Source organism: Trichechus manatus, unplaced genomic scaffold, assembly GCF_000243295.1.
Source record: "Trichechus manatus latirostris isolate Lorelei unplaced genomic scaffold, TriManLat1.0 scaffold00048, whole genome shotgun sequence".
NCBI lineage: Eukaryota > Metazoa > Chordata > Mammalia > Sirenia > Trichechidae > Trichechus > Trichechus manatus.
The window spans coordinates 16173781-16201698 of record NW_004443984.1 but is presented as its reverse complement, the minus strand read 5'-3'; the positions used below and the strand labels follow the sequence as shown (position 1 = coordinate 16201698).

The 27918-nt window shown below is 38.4% G+C and overlaps 1 protein-coding gene across 5 annotated transcripts; it reads left to right on the top strand.

Annotated features, from left to right (window-relative positions):
• Positions 1–23601, top strand: LOC101356124 (PR domain zinc finger protein 2-like). Of its 5 annotated transcripts, none has more exons than XM_023732173.1 (5): positions 9–1427; positions 19962–20079; positions 22366–22469; positions 22612–22695; positions 22988–23601. In XM_023732173.1, exons 1-4 carry the CDS (start codon positions 1419–1421, stop codon positions 22681–22683), a joined length of 303 nt encoding a protein of 100 aa, XP_023587941.1. In that variant the 5' UTR covers positions 9–1418; the 3' UTR covers positions 22684–22695; positions 22988–23601. The 5 variants fall into 5 exon arrangements, with proteins under 5 accessions (XP_023587939.1, XP_023587941.1, XP_023587940.1 ...); XM_023732176.1 differs by having other exon boundaries at positions 15–1427; positions 22626–22695; XM_023732171.1 differs by lacking the exon at positions 22612–22695 and having other exon boundaries at positions 1–1427.
• Positions 23602–27918: the final 4317 nt, after the last annotated feature.

The following is a 27918-nucleotide window of genomic DNA, read 5'->3' as shown; positions in this document are numbered from 1 at the left end:
CCCGTGGAGACTGCAGCCTAGAAAACCCTATGGGGGCAGTTCTACTCTGTCACATGGGGTTGCTAGGAATTGAAATTGACTTGAGGGTACCTAACAACAACATCTAAAATTTTATTTACTGAGTATTTTCTTGCTAAGAATTTATGTTGGTTTTGGCTAACACTGAGCTCTTTAACAAGATGCAAGTTATGGAATACATTCCCTGTGCCATTCATGAATAAAAAGTAGTTTAGATGACCAGTTCCAAACTTAAATACAGGGCCTTTGGTTGCTAATGGTGATCTGGTGAGTGTGGTTAAATAGCTCAAGGGGGAAAAAACAAACAAACAAAAAACTAGCCTTATTAAAGTACTGGGGTAAAAAGTCAAAGCACAGTTCTTTATGGCAGGGGGCAGACAGTATATTCTTCCAGTATGAAGAATGTCATTAAAATACATGCTCCTTGGCTTATAACAATTAAGGTGCAAAGTTACAATGTAAGCAAAATCTTATGGGCCAAGGAAGGAAAGATACTCTAATCAAGGTCATGAAGAAATAGGAGAATTATGCTTAATGGTATGTGAATAATTTGTGCTGGAAACATTCAGAATATTACAGTGGAAGTTCTACTTACAGTGAAATGATTTTCATATATTATGAACGACTCCAAATAACTCTTTTAAGACATATGTTGCAGAAAGGACCATCTTTATAGATGGTTTTTTCTAAACAAATATGTCATATGCATTTACAAGAAATGATTTTTGTCTTCTCATTTATTCTACTATACTATGAATATATTGAACAGAAATTTTTAAAGGCATAACTGTAGCTCTTTCTAAACATCTCTCATGCAAACATTTGCATTTTACTGCATGTTTTTCGTTCTGTTCCTCAAAAAGAGCTCTGCGTGGCCAGTGTTAGTAAGCCCACCTTTCTGCTTTAGGAGGTTGAAAAACAAAATAATGTAATGGGGTCTAATTGTGTTTGCGTTCAGTACAGTACTGATATAAGTAAAAGAGGGACAATTAAATTTTAGAATACTCAGCAATGCTTTGTGTTTTGGACTATTAACAAAGCTAATTTATTTGTTCTTAGGAATGGTACAATTCCAAAGCAAAAGTTTGATGTCATTCTAATGAGTCTGCTTTCAATTGTAGAGCATAATGCAGCCCTAGTAAAGATTAGTAAGAAATCTATTTTATTGTAGACAATAAATCTGAGAAGAAAATGCTCAGCATAGACTGAAGTTGATCTGGCATGGAGTTGCTTTATGAATTGCCCTTTGAGCAAACTCTGCAGTTCTTATGTGGTTTTAAATCACTGTAAATTTGTAGGCAGGTACATATTACAATTGTCTGTTTTTCTTTTTAGGGCTCATGTAATCAAAGAAGTTTCTTTGTTGTGTGTATCTTTACAGAACACAACAGGAATTGAAAATGAATCAGGTGAGTTTAAAAATAAGAATTTATGCAAATACATTACCTAGATGTTAGACCAGTTCTTGATTTTTGAAAGATAGTTCGTTCTGCCTAGAATTTCATTTTTGTTTCTTAATACCATTAATCAAGGAGCCCTGGTGGTGCAGTGGTTAAGTGCTTGGCTGCTAACAGAAAGGTTAGCAGTTCAAACCCACCAGCTGCTCCGCAGGAGAGAAGACCTGGCAATCTGCTCCCGTAAAGATTACAGCCTGGAAAACCCTAAGAGCAGTTCTATTCTGTCCTACAGGGTGGCTATGAGTCGGGATCGACTTGAAGGTACACAACAGCAACAATACCATTAATTAGCTCATTGCCTTCATAGTGTGTGTGTGTTCGTGAAGTGGAGTATGCCTTGTCTTGGCATGGGTTGGCATTCTTTGGGTTCACATTTTATATCTACTGTTGTCAAAAATAAGTGTATACTTTGGAACCCTGAGTAGAGGACGCCTTTTTAGGGATCTTAGTTCAGATTTTTGTTTTTCACCTCTCCTTTGCCACATCATAGCGAGGGTTTTTGTTTGTTTCGAAGCTTATTGGCTTTTGTTTTTAACATGTTTTATTTTGTAATTATCCATTGGTTGAAAAGAGAAGTTTGAAAGTTATTTTTTGAGACCGAGACTGATCAGATGAGAAACTTCAAGCATTCTGTCCCTGAAAAACCTAGCCATTGAATAAAAACAATGAGGCAGATATTTAAACGTGAGACGTGTTTCTCCTTACGGGGTGTGTGGGATTACCTGAAGATTAATCTGTTCTGCTGTGGTGGTTTCTGTAGCCTCAAGGGTGTTTTGATAAGTAGAACCAGTTTTGTGGATTTAATTTATTCTAAAGTTGTGTTCTTATTTTATTGGCCTGAGTATCATTTCACTTGCAGTCATGGAAATTTATGAGTGTCTGAAACTTTCTCTTTTGAAGTCTTCATAAACACATTAAAAAATATGAAGGGCACAGCTTAAAAATGTGAATTATATAATTTTTAGTGCTTAGCTTGAAACTATCAGGCTTGAAAACATTTTGTATCCTTCATCAGCTATAACTTTGGGCACCTTTTTATCATTCACAGGTGCTTCTAACTGCTTTTACGGGTGGATCACAAGTCCAATTTAATTAGGTGGCCAAACTTAATAAATTCAATTTCATGTTGCATTGAGGGATGTGAACTTTTTGTAAATTTATTCTTTTGATTTCTTTTCATTACTTTCTTTATCAGAAATACGTTTATTCTATTGCGAGGACCATACATCATAAAAAATGAATCTGGCGAACACATGGGGCACATGGTTTCTGTTATTTTAAAACTTGCAGATTTACTGACATGCTTTTGAAGGCAAATTATTTTTGAAATGGTGAGATGGGGGAGGGAAAAGAGAACAGAGTAGATTTTTACAGTCATCATCCATCAAAGTTATATGCATATATATGCCATAGATTTCATTTATTTTCCTATTTTAAGATGGATTCTCAATGTGAACCCGGCCATCCAGAGAAAGTTGCTTTTCTTCTGCCTAGGAACTGTTAGAGGAATCTTAATTCTGGTTTAGAATGGTTTTGAATGCTTTCAAAGAGGAGACCAAATAGTCACATTGCTCTTGTTGCATCACCAGTAAACAATCATTTATTTGAGGTGGCTACAACTTTAGCATTAGGCCTAATGATACCTTAATTCTTATACTGTATTAGGGGAGTACAGTTCTATTTCTAAAGTGAAAACTTGCTTGACACCTCACACTTTCACTTTATATTCTGCATATATCAAGCAAATACATGCTTTAAAAAGTCTGCATGCCATTCAGAAGAACTGTACAGTAGTGATAGCCATTTCTTTTCTTGTATGCTTTTACAGTTTCTTTTTGCTTTTTACAAGTTTCGATATCAGATCTACAGAGGGCTGCCTTTGATGCCAGATGCCAAATATCAATGGGAAGGTGTCCTCTTATGTTTTTAATGGTTAACACATTTCTGATTTGAGTGTAATTTAAAAGGTTTGGTAGTAATGAAACTTTTATTTGGATTATAAAAAGTGTCCACTTTTTTATGAGTAAAAATTTCAGCATCTCTAGTTACTGTTTTCATTATTTGAGGACTATTACATGATATTTAGACCTGATTATTGTATCATGGAATAGACCTGATTATTATGTATCATGGAATAAAAATGTTTTTCAACAATTACCCCAATAATTTTTAAAATTAAGGATTGTTTCAGTACATTTTATGTTTTCTTCTCTCTTGTATTTATTCTTTTCATTTAAAGCCAATGAAAATGAGCAATAAATGCTTGGAAAAACTTCAAAATAAAGCCGTACAGAAATTCAGATATTAAAAAAAAATAGTTTCTGCTTGAATCAGACTGACATAATTACAATCTCTATGGCCATTTTGGGTTAGATTATTCTCTCTAGGAACTGATTAGCATTGCTTTGATGAATTTTAGCTGTCAGATCTAAGTCTCTTTTGATGGGCTTGGTCTCTAAGACAATAGCCCAGAATCATTTCATTCCTATCTCTGACAGTTGAGTTTTAGGGATGGAGTGAGCATACTTTATTGTTTGCAAATGATCGCTGTAGAAGAAACAATAGAGCACATAGCCTCCCAGTGTTCTAAGCATTGACTATGCAGCAACATTCTGAACTCAGTCACATCAACGTGTTCTAAGTCCTTTCTGGTGTAGTAGCTCGCAGAGCTCTCCCTCTAACTCTAGCTCTGGGGCCCTGTGAAGCCTCCAGACCCACAGGTTCTTTGTCTTTCTTGTCTCTTTTGTAATTCACCCTGTACTTACGCTTTTCTTAATATTTTTTATCCTCCAGATTTAGAACCCAGCTTGCCTTGCCTGTGAGTCTTTGTTCCTCCTAACTGAGCCCCTGCCTGGTTGATGGGCAAGAGAGGCAATCATTGTATTTCCTCCCATCTTTCTCCATTTTCTAATCATAGATATCCTTTACTTGCCTCATTAACATTCCATGCTCATCCCAATATTTAACTTTTGAGGTTTCCTTCGCCAGCTTTTCTAGATTTATCCAGGAAAATTCAGAATTTTGTAAGTGGCTCTTTCATTGAATATAGAGTTTGGAATGCCTTATTTTATTACAGAGTATCCGAGACGAGCTAATTTCCATAATGCAGATATATGTTCATAGTAGCTTAAAGTAGATATACTAGAGTTTATACCACCTACCCTCTACTGAGTGCTTAACACATGACAGGCACTCCGTTAAGCATTGTATGTACCAAACCCATTGCCATCGAATCGACTCAGACTCATGGTGACCCCTTGTGTTTCAGAGTAGAACTGTGCTCGATCAGGTTTTCAAGGCTGTGACCTTTTGGAAGCAGGTTGCCAGGACTTTTTTCTGAGGTGCCACTGGGTGGATTCAAACTGCCCATCTTGGCTAGTAGTTGAGTGCTTGTGCTACCCAGGGACTCCATTGTATGTACATTCTCTCATTAATTTATTCTTTACAACCACTCTGTGTAAAGTGTAGATACTGTAGCCTTTGTTTTATGGAAGAAGACATTAAAGCCCAGAGAGGTGGCCATGACTTGCCCATGATCACACAGACTGTAAGTGAAAGAGCTATAATTCAGACTCAGACCTGTCAGATTCCAAAGTCTCAATTCTTGGTCGCCACACTGTACTGCTGTATCAATTAGGGTAAGCTAGATTATGTTGTGATAACAGCAGCTCCAAAATCTCAGTGGCGTAACACAGCAACAGTTTATTTCTTGTTCTTGCTGTACCCAGTGTGAATTGGCATGGGGTTCTGCTATGTTGGTCACTCAAGAACCAAGGATGATGACTTTGTCTCAGCAAGTGTCACTTCTGCTCACATTTATTGGCCAAAGTTAGTCACTTGGCCACACCTAACTTAACACTCAGCTTGGCGATCAGTGCAGTCACATCAGGTGCCTGGAAGAACTGCAGTATTTGTGTACAGCCCTATGATTTAATCCAACTGCCTTCATTATTGATTTATTGAGTCACACTTTGTTGTTTTCTTTTTTAAAGAATCTTTGCATAGCCCAAATTGCTATTAATATTTGGAACTTTGTATCAATATAGTGGCTTATGATTGTAGCATTTCTACATCCTGATCAGTAATGTATGGTATTGACGTTGACTAGTATCAAAGCAATTTAGCCTTCCAGATTTGCTTTAAAGACTACTAAAACAACAAAAATTTTTGATCTCTGGATGCTGCAAATCTGAGTTCATTAGACAATGAGAATTGTAATAAGCCATCGACTGTCTCAGCTGGCCTGAGTTCATTCATTGTTTCATTTATCAAGTATTTTTCAGGCCCTGACTGCATCCCGGGGATAGGTGTTGTGGATTCTGCAGTGAACAAGATAGGCAAGAGCTCTGCAAAATATAGTCATGTAGAGGGAGACAGTTAACAAAGCAGGAAGAGAAAATAACTTCACATAGTGAACAGTGCCATGAAGACAGTGAAACAGGGAGCTGTAATAAAGGATGATGGGGGAGGAAGTTCCCCGGATTGCGTGGTCAGAGAAGGCTGTCCTGAGGAGGTGATTGATATTAGAACCAACACTCAAATAATTACAAGGAACCAGCAAAATGAAGCTCTGGGGTAAGAAAATTCTAGGCAGAGTGAACAAACAGTAAGTGCAGAGGCCTTCAAGTGGGAATGAGCTGGATGGTTCAGAACACAGCAAGCCAGGGGTTGGAGCTTGGCAAGCATCTGGGACTCTTCAATAAGATGACATTGGTGTGAGAGGCAAGGCCCAGATTTACAGGGCTCGAAGGGCCATTGGAAGGAGTTTAGCTTTTATTCTAGGTGCAGAGAGAAGCCACTGGACAGTGACATAATCTGAAGTCTTAGAATATCCCTCTTACTGTGGTGTGGAGGCTGCATTGTAAGGGGGCAAGAGTGTGATAGTATGTTTTTTCATTACTGAGATTAGCACTGTATTTGAGTAGTTTCTTCAGTTGGACAACTTAATGGACCTGCCAGCTTTTTGAAAGAGGGTACTTTAAAAATATATATATATGTTTCAGGACTGTTTGGCTGCTGTTCTTTTTCAAAGATGGTGTGTACGATTTTTTTGTTATCAGTCCCCATCTGTTTATTGTTATTGCAGTCATACTCATTCCTTAACCAAATGTAATTTAATGCTATACCCACTTAGTGAACTGAAACTTGTTTGATATTTTCCCCATTGTTTATTACCAGAATAATAGCTTAAAAAGTCTTATTTTTTTTAACAAGACTTAACAAGAATTGTTCATAGAATTTTAGAGTATTTTAATATGCTAGGATTCTTGGATATCTTTTGCTGGTAACAATAATTACTATGGTGATTACCATTAGTCTGTTCTAGCAATAGGCATCTATGGGTGGTACAAACGGTTAATGCTCTCAGCTGCTAACCAAAAGGTTAGAGGTTCGAGTCAACCCAGAGATGCCTCAGAAGAAAGGCCTGGTGACCCACTTCTGAAAAATCAGCCATTGAAAACCCTATGGAGCACAGTTCTACTCTGGCACTCATGAGGTTGCTATGAGTCAGTATCAACTTGATGACAGCTGGTTTAGTTTTTTATTCTAGCAATAATATGCATCTTAATATGAATAACTGTAGTATGAATAATATACTTAATATGAATATATGTATCTTAATATGAATATTCTTAATAATTAGCAGTACTTAGTCTAATCTCTTCTGTCATCCACTGCAGTCACTCTCCATTGTTATTTTTGGGCAAATTGATGTTTAAGAAACTAACTGCTTTAATTAAATAGATTAAACTGACATAATAATTTATGATTATTCTCCTGGTGAAATGAGTGAAAGGACGCCTTAGAAGAAATACCAGTAAAACTTGCTTGCTGTTAATTTTTTTTAAATAAAAATATTTTGTACATGCTGCCTATGTAAGAGGGTGCGTGCAGCCTTATGTCAGTCAGTCAGTCAGTCAGTCCTCCCCGCCACCCTCATCCCAGACAACCACTGATTAGTCCTCTGTCACTATGGGTTGATTTTTCCTGTTCTAGAATTTCATATAAATGGAATCATACAGCGTGTGATCTTTTGTGTCTTCTTTTGGTCAGCCTGTACCTATATTATGCTGTATAGTGGAGTTATCTTACGAATTCCAGTGAATAGTATTTATCTAGGAGTGTGGACGAGAGGAGGTATGGCGAGGGAGTGGAGGATGCTGGTTCTAAGGCCACAGTGTGCCTGGAGCAGAGCAGAGTGAGTGAGGGGAGAGTGGGGGGGGGGCAGGGTCAGAGAGGGATGGGGTCAGATCTTGTGGGTCATTGTAAGGACTAGGACTAGAGTAGGATTTGCTGAGGGAGATGGGAAACCTTTGGAGGGTTTTGAATAAAGGAGTGTTTGAGTTGGATTAAAAAAATCTTGATTTTTAAAAAACTTTCTATTTGATTTATGTTGGTGTTTTTATTCTTTAAACTATTTTCTTGGTGTATTAAAATTTCATTTTAATAGATTTAAAGAGGACCGTGTAGGATTTATTTACTTATTTAGATATTTTTACCTTTAAATATCAACCTTGAGGTATAATTTACATATTATAAAATGTGCTGAGTTTAAGTGGATAGTTTCAGTTTTGGCAAAAGTATACACTGCTGCCGTCCAGTTGATTCCCACCCATAGTGACCTTATACGACAGAGTAGAACTACCCCAAAGGGTTTCCAAGGCTGTAATCTTTATGGAAGCCGATTGCCACATGTTTCTTCCTCAGAGCAGCTGGCGGGTTTGAACCACTGACCTTTCAGTTAGCACCCGAATGCTTTACCTCTGCACCACCAGGGCTTCTTGACAAATGTATACGCTCGTGTAACCACCATCCCTACCAAAATATAGGACATTTCCATCACCCCAAAAAGTTCCCTCTAGCACCCTCTGCAGTCAGTCCTCCCCGCCACCCTCATCCCAGACAACCACTGATTAGTCCTCTGTCACTATGGGTTGATTTTTCCTGTTGTAGAATTTCATATAAATGGAATCATGCAGCGTGTGATCTTTTGTGTCTTCTTTTGGTCAGCCTAATGTTTTCGAGACTCATCTATGTTGTGTGTATCGGTAGTTTATTCCTTGTATGGGAGGTTTTTTTTTTTAAGGGAGACCATCTTACCATCTAGATAAATCTATCCATAATAATCATATTCCTAAAGAGTTGGTGAAACTTTGGGATGACTTTCACTTCCATTTTAGGAATTCCCCTCCCTTTTTTTCTAATCCTAAAAATATATGATGCATAAAATTGAAATCACTTTCCCTGTTTTAGCTGATTGTTAGTATAAATTATACTTTTTATAGATAATTAGAAATACAAATTTGATTTTTCAAACTGTTTTGAATTAAATTTGGCGTAAAAAGCCAAATATTTTAAAAATCTAGTAGTCTAATATAAACAGTGTTATTTTATCTAATTAATAAATTGAAATGTATAGTTAAAAAAGACTTCCAGGTAAGACAGTTCCTACCTGTTATGACTTAAACTTCTTTTAATGGATATATAGTTTAGGAAGTTAACATGTTAAATAATGGTGGCACTTAAATCTCATTTTGAATCATGTGTTCTGCTCGATAAATGAGCACTTTTTATAAAATCTGGGATGTTATCTTTTTGAATGAAAATATTAGATTATTTCTGAAATTAGAAAAAAAAGCAACTTGAATAGTATTTCCTTATATTAACTGTGGAAGGAACTTGTGGCAAGATGGCTTACATTTTATGTCATTCTAATATTAATACTTCAGTAGATAAGAGGGTTATAGAACTGTTTAGCTCTGCCTCATCTTTGCTGTCTTGGTTCTTACATCCATGTTCACATCTGGCTTTGCTGCTCCAGTTGTGTGACCTTGGACTAGTCACTTGATTCTTGGTCTCAACTTTCTCATCTGTTAAATAGGGCTAGTAATGGTGCCCACGCCAGTGGGTTGTGCTAAAGAATAAGTAAGTTAGTAAACGTAAAGCACTTAGGCTGGTGCCTAGCATATGTTGTTGTTGTGTGCCGTCGAGTCAATTCCAACTAACATTATGTTGTTATTGTTGTTATTATTATTTCAACCAGTAACCAAGTCCTGATTCTGCCCTATAAAATACCTTCTAATCACTGCCACAGCTTGAGTTCAGACCTAAACATCTCTTGTTTGGACCATTACAGAAACCTCCTAATTCATTACCTCACCAACAGTCTCTCTTTCCATTGAACCATTCCCCACATGCTGTGAGTATTGTACTTATACAACATAAAATTGTCATATAGGTGATCGGAGAAGTGAACAGTCATCATGAGTTGTTTGGAATGTCTTCATTGATGAGCTGGATTTGAACTTGACCTGGAAGGATGTAAGAGTATATCAACTAGCCAGAAGGATGAAGGCAGAAGGACCAGTGGCTAGAAGCCTGAATTGTAAAAGAGCCAGAGTTGTAAGAGAACCTAGTCTCATGAAGCCAAGAGGGACCAGAGGGTGGCATCAGGAACTCAGCTGCCTGTAGGGGCTAAGAAGAACTTAAAGAGTAAAATGGGAATTTTTCTGTGATTTCTTCCAATAGGTTTAATTTTCTTTTTAAAAATTGTGTGTAGACCAAACAAACCTCATCAAACTTTAAAGGCTGTAGTCTCAACAGTTTGTTGTTTTGGGTAAAAATAGTTGGAGACGTTGCGACTAAATCTCATCAGTAAGAGACTATTGGGAAGAAGCGCAAAGCTCCTTCTCTTGTTTACTGCCACCTCCTACCTGTATCAGAAACTTCTGGGTGGGAGTGTCAGGTTGAGAAAGGCTTCAGGTGCCTAATTTTCTTTGTCTCCCTGGAACCTTCAAAGTCTCTAAAAGCAACAGAGGAACTATTGGGTTTTATTTAGAACACTTTAAAAAAGGGTTTTGAACCAGCATGCTTCATAGGATGATTAATCAAGAAGGCAGAGGACATTGGAGGAGTTGAACATAGCATAGGCTGGAAGCTATAAAACCTTCTCATTACATCACGTTACTGCCCTGAGAACCCTCTAGTGACATCTCACCACCCTCAGAATACAATGCCGTCTCTTTACAACGGCCTTCAAGGCTCTGCATGTTGTGGCGGCTGCCTCTGCTTTCTTGTCTCTTTGACTTCCTCTGACCCAGCCGCAGTGGCCTCTTTCTGCTCCTGAAACATGATGTCTTAGTTATCTAGTGCTGCTATAACAGAAATATCAAAGTGGGTGGCTTTAACAAACAGAAATTTATTCTGTCACAGTCTAGGAGGCTGGAAGTCTGAATGCAGGGTGCCATCTCCAGGGGAAGGCATCCTTTCTCTGTTTGCTCTGGGAGAAGATCCTTGTCATCAATATTCCCCTGCTCTAGGAACTTCTTAGTGCAGGGACCCTGGGTCCAAAGAACGTGCTTCGCTCCTGATAGTTTGTTCTTGGTGGTATGAGGTCCTTGTCCTGTCTGCTCAATTCTCTCATATCTCAAAAGAGATTGACACAAGACACACAACCTAATCTTGTAGGTTAAGTCCTGCCTCATTAACATAATTGCCTCTAATTCCACCTCATTAACATCTTAGAGGTAGGATTTACATAGGATAATCACATCAGATCACAAAATGGTGGACAACCACACACTCCTGGGAATCATGACCTAGCCAAGTTGCCACACATTTTTTGGGAAGACAGTTCAATCCATAATACATGCCAAGCCCTTTCTCTCCTCCGGATGTTTGCCTGGAACGCTCTGTCCTCAATACTTACTTAACCCATTCTCATCCTTCAAGTCTAAGTCTCACTGTGCCATCTTCTCAGATGTCTTCCCCCACCATCCCAACCAAAGCAGTACCCCCTCCTTGACTCTGATATATCACACTGCTGATTTCATTTCTAGCAAAGGACCTGCTCCTTCAGTCTCCCACATTAACGTAGGGGCTGCAGATGGGCAGGACCTTGTCTTTCCTTTTTGTTGCTCTTTTCCTAGGGTAGCATGGATAAAGGACACTCGGATATTTATAGGAGGAATGGGGATTGCTCTGTTATTTCTGATTTGAAGGATGACAGTGGCAGTGAAAACTGGAGAATAGGATCATGTACAAGATTTTGAAGGATCATCAGCAGCTTTAGCCTCTGTTGACCATGTCTCCTTCCTTGAACCTTTTCCCTGCTTTTCTGACACATGCTTTTGGTTTCCCTTCTGCCTCTGTGATGACTTCTTCTGGGACTTCGCTTCTCCTGTTCTTCTGTTTCACTCTTAGATGATAGCATCCTGAGGCCTTCCTTCTCAACTCTTGTCTCTTTCTTCTGCTTCCCAGTTACTGATGTGTCTGAACCACTCTTAAAGCCAGCTTTCCGAGGCCCAGACCTTTTGGCAGTTGACTATTGGACGTTTGTTTGTTCACTGTTTGAGTGAGTGCTGCTCTGAGCTAGGCATCCCGTGCCAGGCACTGGGCACAGTGGTGAGTGAAACAGACTGCTCTGTGTCCTCAGGCTTGCCTCCAGTGGAGAGGCCACTGAACATGCTCACCAGGAAGTCATTACAAAGTGCAAACTGCTGTGAGGTGCGGAGAGTATCAGAACTGAGCATTGGGGGAGTCCTCCTAGAATAGGGTAGTGGGGACAGGCTTCTAGGAGGCTAAGGAGTTGTCTGGGTGGGACGAACAAAGCAGAACAGTTGCCATTGAGTTGATTCCGACTCATGGTGATCCCATGTGTGTCAGAGTAGAACTGTGCTCCATAGGGTTTTTAATGGCTGATTTTTCAGAAGTAGATCTCCAGGACTTTCTCTCAAGGCGAGTTCTGGGTGAGTTTGAAACTCTAACCTTTCAACTAGCAGTCAGTTGCATTAACCATTTGCCCCATCGTGGTCTTCAGGATGGCAGGGGCCTAAAATACAAATGCACTTTGGCCCTTGGCCCGCCTTGATAGGGTCTGAGACCCACCCCCTGGGTCTCGAAACCAGTGGGAAGGAACTCTCTTCTGGATATTCCATTTTGTCCCCACAGGCGTTCACATGGTGGCATTGATGGTAAGGTATTGTGCTTTTTAGTATTCTGAAACCATTGTAATTTATCCCAGTTTATTCTAGTGTATTATGCTTCTTTGCCTTTAGTAATTAGCAGTGTTGTTGTTGTGTGCTGTCTAGTCTATTTCCAGTCATAGTGACCTCATGTGACTGAGTAGAACTGCTCCATGTGGTTTTCTTGGCTGTAATCTTTATGGAAGCCGATCGCCAGGTCCGTCTCCCATGAAGCCACTGGGTGAGTTCGAACCATTAACCTTTCGTTTAGCAGCCAAGCACTTAACTGTTTACACCACCAGGGCTCTTTTAATTAGCAGTGAAACCCTTAAAATGTGCCTGTTTTAAAGAAGCAGTTCTACGGTTGTACTCAGAAAGAAGGAGGAAGCACAAATGCATAGATCAAGTCCTCCTTCCTCACCCTCCACTCTGATCAGCACATTGTTGGTTTGGTCTCTGAACATCTCTCCTGACCTCTACGTCTCAGTCCTGAAGTGGAAGTAGAGAAAGACAGGAGGTGGTATAATTATTGAGGAACCCCAAGAGCTTTTGTGTACAGTGGTTATATCCATGGATATTAGTTAAGTTAGAAATTACAACAAAATTAAAAATTTTTTTTAATTGTACTTTAGATGAAGGTTTACAGAACAAACAGTTTCTCATTAAACAGTACACATATTGTTTTATGACACTGGTTAACAACCCCATGACGTGTCAACACTGTCCCTTCTCAACCTCGGGTTCCCTATTACCAGCTTTCCTGTCCCCTTCTGCCTTCTAGTCCTTGTCCCTGGACTGTTGTGCCCCATTAGTCTCGTTTTGTTTATGGGGCTGCCTAATCTTTGGCTGAAGGGTGAACCTTGGGAGTGACTTCATTACTGAGCTAAAAGGGTGTCCGGGGCCCTTACTCTCGGGGTTTTAAAATATTTTTTATTTTGAAATAGTTATAGACTCACAGGAAGTTGCAAAAACAGTGTAGAGAGTCCCATGTACTGTCACCCAGCTTCCCCAGTGGTAACATCTTCCATAACTATAGTAATAGCAAATCCGGGAAATTAACGTTGGTACCATAATGTTAGACAACAGACCTTACTCATAAAACAGAACATTTTAAAACACAATAGTAAACAATTACATATTCCATTAGCCATCAGAGTGCTGACATCATCACACATCATAGCCTCAGAAAACTCCACTGTGGACTCATGAGAAAATGAGAATCAAACAGGGAAATGACATTTTAGTATTATTGTAAAAATAGTTCTGACCTCATGGGCTCCCTGAAAGGGTCTTGGGGATTCTCTAGGCGTTTCTGGACTATGTAGTATGAGACCCACTGATTTGGTGTTAAACATGGGGACATTGGAGTCTGATTGTTTGGATTTTACCTTGTCTCTACTACTTAAAAACTATGTAACTTGTGGAGAGTTACTTAACAGAGCTATTGTATGGCATAGTATTTGAGAGTCAGGCCCTAAACCTGACTGCCTGGGTTTGAGTCCTAGCTCTATTGCTTATTGGCTTGTAACTATGGCAAGTTTCAGTTTCATCTGTAAAATGGGGATCATAAAAGTACTTGCAGTCAGAATGATGTTGTAAAGATTAAATGAGGTAATACATATAAAGTGTTTACGACAGTGTCTGACATATACTCAACATTCCATCAATGTCAGATAGATAGATAGATGATAGATAGATAGATTAGATTAGATAGATTAGATTAGATAAGATAAGATAGCTGCCTGCCATCAAGTTGACTCTCACTCATGGTGATCTTTTATAGAACAAAACAAAATGTTGCCAAGTCCTGTGTCATCCTCATGATCGCTGGCATGTTTGAGTCCATCATTGTGGCTATTATGCCAATCCATCTCACCAAGGGTTTCCCTCACCTTCACTGACCCTCTGTCTACTTCACCAAACATGATATGCTCCTCCAGCGATTGATCTCTCCTGATGACGCTCAGCTGCTAGCAAGTTAATTGGACAGTGTTCTGTTGTGACTCATAAGGTTTTCACTGGTTAATTTTTGGAAGTAGATCTACAGGTCTTTCTTCCTTGTGTTAGTCTGGAAGCCCTGCTGAAACCTGTCCACCATGGGTGACCCTACCGATATTTGAAATACCAGTGGCATAGCTTTGGATTCCAGCATCACAGCAACACACAAGCCACCACAGTCTGACAAACCGACAGATGGGTGGTAGCCATCAGTGTTAACTATAATTATTATGTTGTGAGGGTTAAATGAGGTAATGCATGTAAAGTGTGTAGCACAGATCTTTGGTCAGAGGCTGAATAAAGTAAATGTGCACTCCCTGTGCCCTCACCCCATCCAGCTTGGGACGGCCATCTCAGCTGGAGGAAAGGTATTAGGGGAAAGAAGTAGAATAACCTTTAAGAGACTCTGTTGCAAAGTTAAAACTGGAGAATCAAAATATCTCTAAGGTTTCATGTCTTAGTAGCAGGAAATAGAAATTCCTCTAGCCACTGAGTTCCATGAGGAGAGGAACTTGATCAGCGTTATTAACCATTGTATCCTCAATACTCGGCACAGTGCTGGCCCAGAGCAGGCACTCAGGAAGTATTTGTTGAATGACTGAATGATGGAATCAGTGAAGAAGAGAGATTTGTGGCCATTAGTTGGGGAAGGGAGGGAATTTTGACTTTGAGTTTGAGTTAGGAAGTTGGAAACATGGGATTGATGAGATCAGTAATAGTTAATAACTAAATAATTTATTAACTTAAATTGAGTACATTTCCAATATCTGTTCTGATCAGTTCATTGATACATGTTTGGAGCCTGTATTTCATTATGCAGTGAAATAAAGAGTACTAATCGAAGTCTACTTAATAGGAAAGCAGAGAAGTCTTGTAACTCCCTCCATACTTACTACAGTGATTAGAGTTAAAAGCCCTTAAAACAGGAATGTGCTTTTATTCAGGGGCAGCAAGGACAGGGGTGCCCCAGAGGCGAATGCCGGCTGCTTTACAGCTCAGGGTGTCTTATAGCTACTCAAGGAGGAAGGAACAGCCAGAGTTCCTTCATGGTAGCTCTGCGCCTGGGTTTGGCTCTGGTTACCTTCCTTACCTTCCATTGCCCTCCTTTGATGTAGATAAGCAAATGGGGATGCAGTTCTCACAAGGCATTACATCCTGCCTACTTTACCTCTAGCTGTTGTTCTCTCATTTTCAGTGCTCTGAACACATTAATCTTTTTGCCTGTCTATTCTGCAAGCACACTAAGCTTATTCCTAACTCAGAATTTTTGTCCTTGCTGTTTCCCTTTCTGGCATGTTTTTTAAGTACAGTCATGAGTCACTTAACGTCCACGATACGTTCTGTAAAATAGGATGATACGTGATTTGGACATTGTGCGAACATCATATTATATACTTAGCAAGGCTATATGGGATACCTTTTGTTTCACTTCCAAACTGATACTTCTCCTTTGCCTCTTGCTCCTGCTATCACTGGCACTGGTTTTGCTATGTTTGGGAGCCATGACGCACTTCACGGTAATATTTTCAAAAGAATATTAAACAGAGAGATAATGCTACAACACTCAAGAGGTGGTGTGTTACACAAGATTGGATACTGCTGCCTACTAGTTGAAGCATATACTGTTATACAGTAGACTATTTGTAAGTAAGGAAAGTTCACATTAAAATAACAATAGAAAGTAGAGTACAGTACATACATAAGCCAGTAACATAGGCATTTATTATGACTATCAAGACGTATGCGCTATAGGTTATATATGTACAGTGCCATTATATGCCTGGCAGTGCAATTGCTTTGTATACAAGAGACATGAGATACATATGTTGCATGCGGGAAGCTGTTGCATTCACTACGTCAGGTTACGTCTGCTATGTCCCGTTCTCTGATGGGGATTTCTGAACTCTGTTATAACCTTATGGAACCATGGATGTATATGCGATTGGATGTTGCCTGAATGGATGTTATGCGGCGCATGACTGTACTGTTACCTAAAACCAATACCCCCCCTCATCTCTGCATCTTCTTTTTGTTCTTCATTTTTTTTTCAGAGCACCAATAACACCCTGGCATATATCAGTTTGATTTTTGTGTCTACATCACTAGAATGATGCATCATGAAGGCAGATGTGATACCCTGAGCATTGCCAGGCCCATAATAGGGACTCAGATATTTGAGGAAATTAATTGAGTAGATATTGCGATTTCTTTTAGACAAGATCAATCTGGGAAATAACCCCAGGATCAAATTGTGATTCTTTAGTGTGAGAACCAAGATGACCCTGTTTAGAGCATAATATTACATCTGAAACTACAGGATATATGTAAAGAAGAGATCCCATTTTGCGATGTGTTGGGGAGAGAATTTTTTAAACATTCTTTTGATCCAAAGGTTTACTTGTAAATTGGTTGCTTGGAATTGAGAGCATGTTTTCTAAAAAGGAATTCTTATATAAACCCAGAATAATACTTAACTCTAATTCAAGAAATTCAGGCACAGGTAGAGAGAATATTTTGTTAATTTCTACCCTTCCTTTTTCCAGAAAAGGTTTATTAGCTTAAAAAGAATCATTTATTCATCCAACAAATATTCAGTGACAACAAACATTTAAGGTCTACTGCTAAGCATCGGCAATGCAACATTGAGTAAGATAGGCACCATCTGTCTTCATAGCAGCCTAATTGTACAAGTAATTATTTAAAATTGTGCTAAGAGCTATAAAGGAAAAGTAAGAAAGGGGAGAAGGTGGTTCTCTGTAGGGAGACCATCCCTACCCACGAGTCCCCCTTCTTCTTGTTCTTGAATCACTGATTTTCTAGACATGTTGCAGGCACTAACCAGAGCCCCTGCAGTGGAAATTCCAACCTCCAGATAGGACAGGAGTGAAGGCCTGGACTGGGTGGTATCTGGATGGGTTGGTGTGGATTGAGGACCTCCTCTTGTAGTTGAATCCCATCGTAGTGTGAAGGATACTGAAATAAATAGGGGGAAAAAGAAGCTTTTCTCAGCTAGGTAAATGAGCCCAAATTAGAAATAGTAGGTTGGCCAAAAGCAGGTAAATAAATGCATAGGAATTTTCCTTTATATTCACAGGTGTTTCAGAAAAAATTTTAATCCAAGTAGTCTCCAGTTCACACTCAAGTCACAGATTTCCTGTAGGAATGACCATTCCTGCTTTTCCATACCCTGCTGACATTTCCCTGGAAGTTTGAGGGTTTTCGGGCAGAGGTTCTCAGATTATATTCCAGCAGAATGTTAACTGGAAACACAACAGTGGTTATGCACTTGGGCTCTAGAATGAGACAGACAAGCATTCAGATCCTGGCCTTGAGGAAGTTGTACAACTTCTCGAAGCCTCAGTTCCTTCCTCTGTGTACGTGTAGAGGGGTGAGAGGAGGGTTGTTTGGAGTAAACTCTATCACGCATGTAAGATAGCAGTGTCTTGCTCCGAGGAAGTGCTTAGTAAATATGAAGTGGTATTGGTGTTACTGGAAGAGTGCCTACAAGTGTCAGTTTAGATTAGCGGACACAAGGTCTTTTCAAAGTGCAGTGCTCTTGGGGAGGTTAAATGGTGTCAGGTCCTTTTAAATGTTTGGTTAGAGTCACATCTGAGAAAGGGGAAGAAAACTCCCTCTGACTCTGCTAAATGGTGGTAGGACTCATAACTCTGACTAGTATTTGTTAACAGTATTTAAATTATCAGTGTCATAAAATAATTATTATGTAGCATAGGAGACTAACCACCAATTTAGTACCCTTTCTCACCCTTTGGGAAAAAAAAATATTCACATATCCAAATATCCAGCTTATAGATTAAAAAATTTTGAATGAGGACGCTATTTAGAAGTGAGAAGCGTGTGTACTAAATTTAGTCACACCTTAACTAATTAAAAACACCTTGAGTCCATTTTCTGGGGGTGAATTTGGTACTTCTCCATTTCAGAAGACATTTAAATTGTGCTTGTGATACCATGGGGGGCAAAGTTGTCAGTCAAGCAGGGGAGAAGCATTTGTGTCTTCTGAAATGTAAGCACTGTTGGCCTTTCTCAGTCCAAGAAATGGCCCTCAGTCTGTAGATGTCCTCTCCTGTGCATTCCAACTCGAAACGAGCCACAGTGTGTGGTGAAAAAACCTTCCTAATGACATACTTGGAGTTCTGGTGGTGCGTTGGTTAAGCACGCAGCTGCTAACCATAGGGTCGGGGGTTTGAACCCACCAGCCGCTTCACGGGAAAAGATGTGGCAATCTGCTAACGTAAAGATACACAACCTTGGAAACCCTATAGGGCAATTCTACTCTGTCCCTCTATGGTCGTTATGAGTTGGAATCGACTCAACAGCGGTGGGTTTTGGTTTAATGACTTACTTGTTGCTTTGGGATTTATTTCTCTTGAAGTAGCCAATTGATAGTAAAAAAAAAAACTAAAATGCTAGGAGTCTGCAAATTTGGATGCTCTTGTTTCCTTGGTACACAGTGTTCTTAAAACTACAAGAGCTTCATTGTTTTGGGGTAAATTAACTTTTTTAGCTTAGAGTTTGCTTTTTGCCTTTGTAGATTCCCTTAAAAGTCCTTGAGAATGTTTCCCTTTGCGTGAAATACAACACTATCCATGACATTTGCGCTACAAAGCCCATCATTCTTAGCAGTGTCAGACATGATGTACACATCAGTTCTTTAGGATATGTGTGGCACTGGTTAATGGACTCTTGGTTTTCCTAATTTGAAAGTTATTTTCGAAATATCAGTCACTTTCTACCAGTTGGAGAAATCCCCCCTCCTATTTCCTGAGATACATTTCTTATAGTAATCTTACTTCTTAAGAATATGATGAATCCTAGCCTAAAATTTGATTAGCACATTGTACAAAAGTCTCTATTTCTTAGCAACCTTCTGACAGAGTGGTGGCTTTGCTGTTTAGTGACTTGATACATAGTGGTAAATTGCAGTTTCCTGGAAAGGTCACACCCCCAGTGAGGGACCAAAAGAAGTTATCATGTTCTTTGGGGAGGTGGGGGGGGGCTGGTATTTGAGCCCCAGTCAAGGGGGAATTGCTGCCAGAGGGTGAGAGCTTGGATGGAGAGTGGTTGGGTTGGTCAGAATGGCCTTTAACAATATGTGCCCAAAGTATTTAAGTATAAAGTGCTGATTTTTATTTTTCAAGTGTGCCATATGCTGATCGTAGCCTTTGATTTAAAAGTAAACGTGAGCTGTATTTTGCTGCCAGATTCTGTGAGAGTTTAAAGCAGTATGGAGACAGGGATTTACATATTTTGAAAATGGCTACAGGTGGCTGGAACAAAATAGATGAACACAGACATGCTTGAAGGTCGCAGTGGTTTCCTTTGGAGACTCACAAACAAGCCTCAGAGCCACTACTGAAATACTTGACATCATGGTTTTGGTTTGGCTTGCCAGCGTCAGGTTTCAGTTACGGTTTTGCGTATTTGCTTATTGGACCGGAAAATGAAACATTAACTGGTTTTTTTTCCTTTTGCTATGATCTTTCTGTTTCTTGACTTGCAGAACGCTACTGAGCCTGTGGCGGCCACCGAGACCCTGGCTGAGGTACCTGAAAATGTGCTTCGAGGACTTCCGGAGGAAGTGAGGCTGTTCCCTTCTGCTGTGGACAAGACCCGGATTGGTGAGTACCACGGTCAAGAGAGAGACAGGGGATGAGGAACAGGCTGCAGCAGGCTTCCTCTGGGGGTGTTTGAGGTAGGGAGTTCATTATACAAGCAACAGATTGATACTTTGGCTTGCAGGATTGCATGGTGTTTATGAATTTTTCCCATCAAGAATCCAGGGTGAACATAGATTATAAAAATAAAACTGGAAGTAAACACATTCACACCTCATCCATCATAATTCAGCTCAAATGTTCCCTTCCTCTCGGCCTCTTATTCTTCTCATAGAATATGTTGTTCTGTCCCCTTTGATTCCACTATGATCTTAGTGTGATTCCAGGTAGTCCCCAGGTTACGAACATCTGACTTACATACAACCCATAGGGAGGAACCAACCCCCGTCTCAACCAAAACCCACACGAACCAACCTCCGCCGTCTCAACCAAAACCCACTACCGTTGAGTCAGTTCCGACTCATAGTGACCACATAGGGTTTCCAAGGCTGTAAATCTCTGTGGAAGCAGACTGCCACATCTTTCTTCTGTGGAGCTGCTGGTGGTTTCAAACCACCAGTCTTTTGGTTAGCAGTCGAGCTGCTTTAACCACTGCACCACCAGGCTCCTTCCAACTCCCCCTCCCCCCAGTAGAGCCTATTATATTAACAATTCGAGGTACATACTATGGTTCGTAATAATAAATGGGCACTACTTTGCAGTGTGCATCAAAACATTATTACTGTATTATTATGTTAAAGATGTTTTAGTGCACCTGGAAGTGTTTCTTTAATGTTTTTTATGCCTGAAAAGGTACACTATATATACTATATACTAAGACAAACATTTGACTAACTGATGTTAGATATGAAAGTACCTAACTGTTCTGATTTACATAAAAATTTGACTTAAAGATAGATTTAGGAACGAACTTGTTCGTAGTCCGGGGACTGCCCGTATATTATTATGTTTACTTGGTTATTTGTAGTTGTTTTCATTGATTTTGAGTACCTTTGTTTCTTATTTATCTTTATATTAATAATACCTGACATTTTATAGACCCTTAGTAGATATTTGAATGAATGATAGGGTCTCAGTTTGTCTGAATGCTACCAGGTAGCATTTGCCATTGAATAAAAACCAAGCTTGTGTGTTTTGGTCTTGTTTTTGTGGCCTAATCTTTAGAAAGAAGTCTAAGGAAGTTATAAAGATGTAGTAAAAATACAGTCTTGGAATATATCATGTTTATATCCTATTTTCTTTTTTAAAAATGTACTTCTGATGTTCCAGTTTTATATGTATATGTGTGCGAATATATTTTTAATAAATGCTTTTCCCAATCCTCATTTAAAATTTGTTAATGAATAATTTGAGCTTTTAGATTGTTCAAATGAAAGTAGTTGATTTTATAGTTCATCTAATGAATTGTTAGCTATGTTATCAAATGTGACTTATAGCAGACTTACAGAAAGGTGGGATTCATCAGTGGTCCAAACCTCTGCCTTCCCTTCTGTATGAAACTGAGGCCGAAAGGGGTAAGGGAACTTGCCTGAAGTGATGCTGTCAGCAACAGAGTCCCCACTGGGTGCCAGTTCCCTTGACTCCTGTGCTAGTCCTGCCGTTTTACCTGACTGGTTCTTCATCCTGTCTGTTTGGTTTCTGATCAGTGCATAGAACATAGGAATATACCTAAGGAGTACAGCACAGCAGCACACATCTTGGTTGTTTGAAACTCTGAAGAGTGAACTGTCCAAGTAGCTAAGTTTTCAGGAAACTTATCTAGAGAGTAGGGGACTTTCCACTATAAGCAAACAAACTTCAAAAATATTTAATCGTAAAATTGTATTTCTAACTTATAAAAAAAACTCATATTCATTGGAGACAATTTGAAATCTGTAGAAAAGTAGAAAGGGTAGTTTAAAAATTATTTGTGGTTTCACTACATTCTAATATTTTTTCTCTTCAATCGTGTTTGTGCTCTTTTCAAATAGTATTTGGGATGGTACTATATGGGCAATTTTCCATGGAAAAATTAAAAACGAATATAAAAGATTCTTTCCTAATTATAAAACAATATAGGAGGTTCTTTATAGAATATTTGAAAAATACAGAAGAGTTTAAAGAAGAAAAGTAAAAATCTCCATTGAGGACTTGATTTAATTTGATATAACTTGATCTCACTTGATTTAACTTTAATGCCTGTTATAGGCAGTGTAGCCTTTTACTTATTTTGTAAAACTGAATTGATTTTAATGCTTTCAATCTTTAAAATAACTACAAATGTATTAAAATACTGGTTTTATCTTCTAGGTGTTTGGGCCACTAAACCAATTTTAAAAGGCAAAAAGTTTGGGCCATTTGTTGGTGATAAGAAAAAAAGATCTCAGGTCAAGAATAATGTATACATGTGGGAGGTAAGAAAGCATTGCGATCCTTTGTTTACCAGAATTCTGTAAGTTTTTTAAGAAGTCATTATCTTTTGTCTCAGGATTTGACATTTGGAAATGAAAAAACCAAAAACAAAAACTTTTTTTTAACATGTTCTTTTAAACCAAGATTATTTTTATTAGAAAGAAAATGCGTTTCCTTGGATATAGACTGCTGTTTACATATGCTTTTGCAGTTTGAAACTACTCAACAGTAAGTGTCAAGTGTACTTATTTTATTGCCTTGTTCAAGGTCTTGTGCTTTGCAGGTAAGACCTTGGCTTGCTGTGTGATGGTCTGTCACTTTGTAGGCTTCCAGATTTACACCAGAAAAGACACTCGTAGGTGGCTGCAAATAAAAGCATTAGGCTTATCTCTGTGTTTTAGAACACAATCTCTGTGTTGCTGGACTATTCAGGGTTGGATATATTTAGCACATAGCATATTTATATTGAGCTTTAAACTTTTCAAAAGGTTTTCATTCTATTAATTTCATGTTCTCACAGCAATCCCAGAAAACGGAACAGAGCATTATCACACTCCTTTTAGAGACAATGCAGCGAGGAACAGGGATGAACTGCTCCTCCTTGTGGAGGCTACATCTTGTGAGTGGTATGGAAGCCGAACTAGAACCATGTTTACTGACAGTGAGGCAGTGAAAAATGGCTTTACTGGGTTGCCTGGGTTCTAATCCTGCCTCCAGCTTTGTGACTTTGGACAGGTTGTTTAACCTTTGGGCTATAAAATCTTCAATTTAAAAATAGGGATGATAAAAAAAAACACCTCATTAGAGTAGTTGTGAAGATAAAATTTGTTGCTGTTGCTTTTGTTGTTTCCTGGAGAGTGCACGTGAAGTTAGCGCTTATGTTGAATTTAGTTCAAATCAGGTGCTACTTACATTCTTAAAGGAACTCCATTTTAAAGCGAGGGAAGTGTTTGGATGCTGAGGAAAAGCATTCCTATCAGATTGTCTTACATCGAAATGCATCTAATTTTCCAACATAAACATATTGTGGTTGTTAGATGCTGTCGAGTCGGTTCTGACTCATAGCGACTCCATGTACGACAGAATGAAATGCTGCCCCATCCTGTGTCATCCTCACTTCATTGCTGTGTTTGAGCCCATTGTTGCAGCCACTGTGTCAATCCATCTCATTGAGGGTCTTCCTCTTTTTTGCTGACTTCTACTTTACCAAGCATGATGTCCTTCTCCAGGGACTGGTCCCTCCTGATGACATGCTCAAAGTCTATGAGACGAAGTCTGGCCATCCTCACTTCTAGGGAACATTCTGGCTGTACTTCTTCCAAGACAGATTTGTTCGTTCTTCCGGCAGTCCGTGGTATATTCAGTATTTTTTGCCAACGCTGTGATTCAGATGTATCAGTTCTTCGGTCTTCCGAAGCGTAAAAATAAAATATGCCTAGGAAATATTTGGACAATTTCTATCAAGAAAGGTCTGTGGCAATTTGTATGTTTTGAGTATGTTGCTATTTCAATGGTATAAGCAGTGTTTTTTAACTAGAAAAATCCCATGGTTTCCCCCAACAATTTTGAGTTTCTTTATTTCCTGTGAGTCCCTTACAATGTATCTTCTGACAGTTAACCTAAGAGCGGTTAGGAAATGAGGATTTACCACAAGAAACATTGCATTATGCTATTTCATCATTTTTGAGATAAAAGAGCACCGTTATGTATTAAAAAAACTATCCAGCCAAAAAATGATATTAACTACTAAAGACAATGCCCACATGATTAAAAATGTCTTGACCACAAAATTATGCTTCAAAATAAATTGCATTTTGAATTTTAGAGGTTTCCAAGGGAAACTAACGGATATGCTCTGTCTAGGTTAGCTGTTAATTTAGTGAGGATAATGTCAGGGAACGAAAAATGCTATTAGTTTATTTCTGTGTGTAACTGTAAGCTTGAACAAATGCCATTAATATTAAATTTAGGTTAGTGATACCTGTTATATCCAATATAACAATTTGATATTGGTGGACATGTTGTATAAATTATGAATAGTGCCTTGTATAAATTAACCTTTATTTACATTGAAATTTGTACATGTTAGTAGCTTGTTGAAAAATTGTAATTTGGAACTATGACATATTAGGAACTTGATTTCTACTATAATCTTGTTAACATCTCATTGTTAATTTAAGATACATAACATTGCCAGTTCTCTTTAGTTAGGTTTAGAGATTTAGTTCTTTTCCAGGCTGACTTTTCCTTTCTGCAATTAAAAAATAATGTGGATCTTATTCAGATAGTTCAGACTATGAGGTATATATTAGATATAAAAACCTTTAAGCTTTTTGCTGTTAAACTATGTATGTGTGTGTGTGTATATGACATGTTTAAGTATGGATAGGTACATATGGCAAACTATAGGAAGCATGCATTGTAATGTAAATATTTCTTATAAAGAAGAAAATAAAAATCTAGGTAGAATTTCGTATTTTCTCATTAATTTATTCCACCCCTGGTCCTATCTTTAGACTTGCATCGTATGTTTCTTATTAGTGGAATGGAAACTGCTTATAACAAGAATCTCATCTTGGCCTTTGTTCTTCCATCAAAGCCCCTTAAGACCCGGTTATCTTTCAGCAGCCGGGTTTTATACCCCAGCTAGAGCTCCATTTTAAACCTAATCTAAGACAAAATGTTAAATTGCTTTTCTTGAGCCCTTGATTATCTAGCCAAGTCTTAAGTTCTCTAAACTTTCACTGAAAACGTTCTGCTAAATAAGAAATAACAGGAGAAAAATAGTAGCGTATCCTTAGGGTGAATGCATGGAACAGTCAGATTCTCAAGAGGAGAGCGTTTTTTATCAGTGTCTGGTGGGGAACTGCAAGCTAACTGAAACTCGGGATTTAATGTCACACTTCTCTTGACTGTCTCCATACACACTGAGCTGTCTGCAGTATTTTAAAACTGCTTCTGATAAATTCTTTTAAAATGCGCTTCTAGGAGGCTCAGATTGCTTCTAATGAGTAGAACTTTTGAATTGAGAATTATAATTTTTTTTATGCCTATAGTATTTTATTTTTTCTTAAATTGAGAATTATTTTAATAAGAAGTCTTTTTTAAAATTATCAAAGTAATATATGCTCATTGTAGAGAAATATAAACAATATGGAAAATATAAACAAAGTAAAAATTGTTGAAATTTCTACCACCCAGGATAACCAGTGTTAACATTTTGATGAACATTCTTTTCACTCTGCTTCTCTGCCACTGTATTTTTCTCCTGTCTCCCACACACTGCTACATATGCAAACACCATATATAGCAATTTTACACAAATAGAATCAGACAATATGTCCAGCTTCGTAACGTGCTTTTTTCTTTCAGTATGTTTTGGATATATCCATGTCAAATACTTATCTCCATCATTATTTCTTATGACTATCTACTATTCCACTGTATACCATCTTTGCTTTATTTAACCAGTGCCGTGTGTTGGACATTTAAATAGTTTTAATCTTTTCACGGTTAAAAACACTTCTTCAAAGTACAAAACTCACTGTGCATACATGTTTGCTGACTTGTTCGATTATCTTAAGATAAATTATTAGAAGTATAATTGTCAAATCAAAAAGTTATGTACATTTTAACCTTTGATACATTCTACTAAGCAAATCCTCCAGAAGGATTGTCCCATTTACATAACCACCAAGAGTGCATATTTCCTCCTGATCTTTTAAAGCTTGGGTATTGTTAATCTTTTTAGTAGGTTTTTTTTTTTTTTTAAATAGATGAAAACTGTTAGCTTACTGCTCCTGTTTACATTTTGTTCATTTAGGCAACAAATATATTTTGAGTTAGGAGGATGGGGTGAGGGAAGAAGTAGAGTTGTGTATCACATAAAATTGATAGAGAAATTGTCTATCAGTGAGAAGACTTTAATGTGATTTTTTTAAAGAAGTGAAAAAAATGATTTTTATCAGTCAGCACTATTATGTTATTAACTAGTAGCTTCCATAGACATTGCTATGTTAGTTTTTACTTCTAATTTCAAATTATTTCCAAGTTAAAATTGCAGTCCAGGATAAAAAGGAGAATGGCAAACTCAAACAGCCGATCCTGCAGAACCTTTATTCAGAAAGTACTGCTCAACTCTTACTGCCCTGCCCTTTTCTGCTTTCTAAACCATGCATCAAAGTAGCACCATAGGAAAAGGAAAAGATCTAGGTCACAGGTTGACAAAACTATGGTCCTCGGACCAAATCCTGCAGCCTACGTTGACTTGCCACCTGTGTTTTACGGTTCTAGAGCTAAGAATGATTTTACATTTTTAAGTGATTGAAAAAAAAAATCAAGAGGGTGATAATTCGTGATGTGAAAATTTTATGAAATTCAAAGTTTAGTGTCCAAAACGAAATTTTATTGGAGTACAGCTGTACTCATTCATTTATTATCTGTGGCTGCTTTTGCCTTAAAATGGCAGAGTTGAGTAGTTGTGACAGAGACTGTATGGCTTGCAAAACCAAAAATATTTGCTGTGTAGCCTTTACTGAAAAAGTTTGCCAAGCCCTGGTCTCTACATGTGGAGAAAAGAAGCAGTGGAAGTGAAAGTGGTGATATTTGGTGTTTTAGATTTACTGAGAATGTGAATGGTTGGTTAATAGCAATATACAGATTTTGGACTTGGTGCTTAAAAGTGGGATGGCCGTTGAGCTGGTTGTAATAGAAAATGCAGGGCAAGTTCCATTGTTCTTCTCTCACGTTCTTCAGCACAAATGAGATTGTTGAAGTGCAATTAACTGATCTTCCCAAATAAGTAGGAGTCCCTTAGTGGCACAAATGGTTAAATGCTCAGCTACTAACCAAAAAGTTGGTGGTTTGAAGCATTTTTTAATGAGATAGAGAAACAAATCACCAACTTCATATGGAAAGGAAAGAGGCCCCACATAAATAAAGCATTACTCAAGAAGAAGAACAAAGTGGGAGGCCTTACACTACCTGATTTTAGAACCTATTATACCGCCATGGTAATCAAAAGAGCCTGGTACTGTACAACAACAGATACATAGGCCAGTGGAACAGAGTTGAGAATCCAGACATAAGTTCATCCACCTATGAGCAGCTGATATTTGACAAAGGCCCAAAGTCCATTAATTGGGGAAAAGACAGTTTCTTTAACAAATGGTGCTGGCATAACTGGATATCCATCTGCAAAAACTGAAACAAGACCCACACCTCACACCACGCACAAAAACTAACTCACGATGGATTAAAGACTTAAATATAAAATCAAAAACGATAAAGATCATGGAAGAAAAAATAGGGACAACGCTAGGAGCCCTAATACATGGCATAAACACAATACGAACCATAAGTAACAATGCACAAGCACCAGAAGAGAGACTAGATAAATGGGAGTGCCTAAAAATCAAACACTTATGCTCATCAAAAGACTTCACCGAAAGA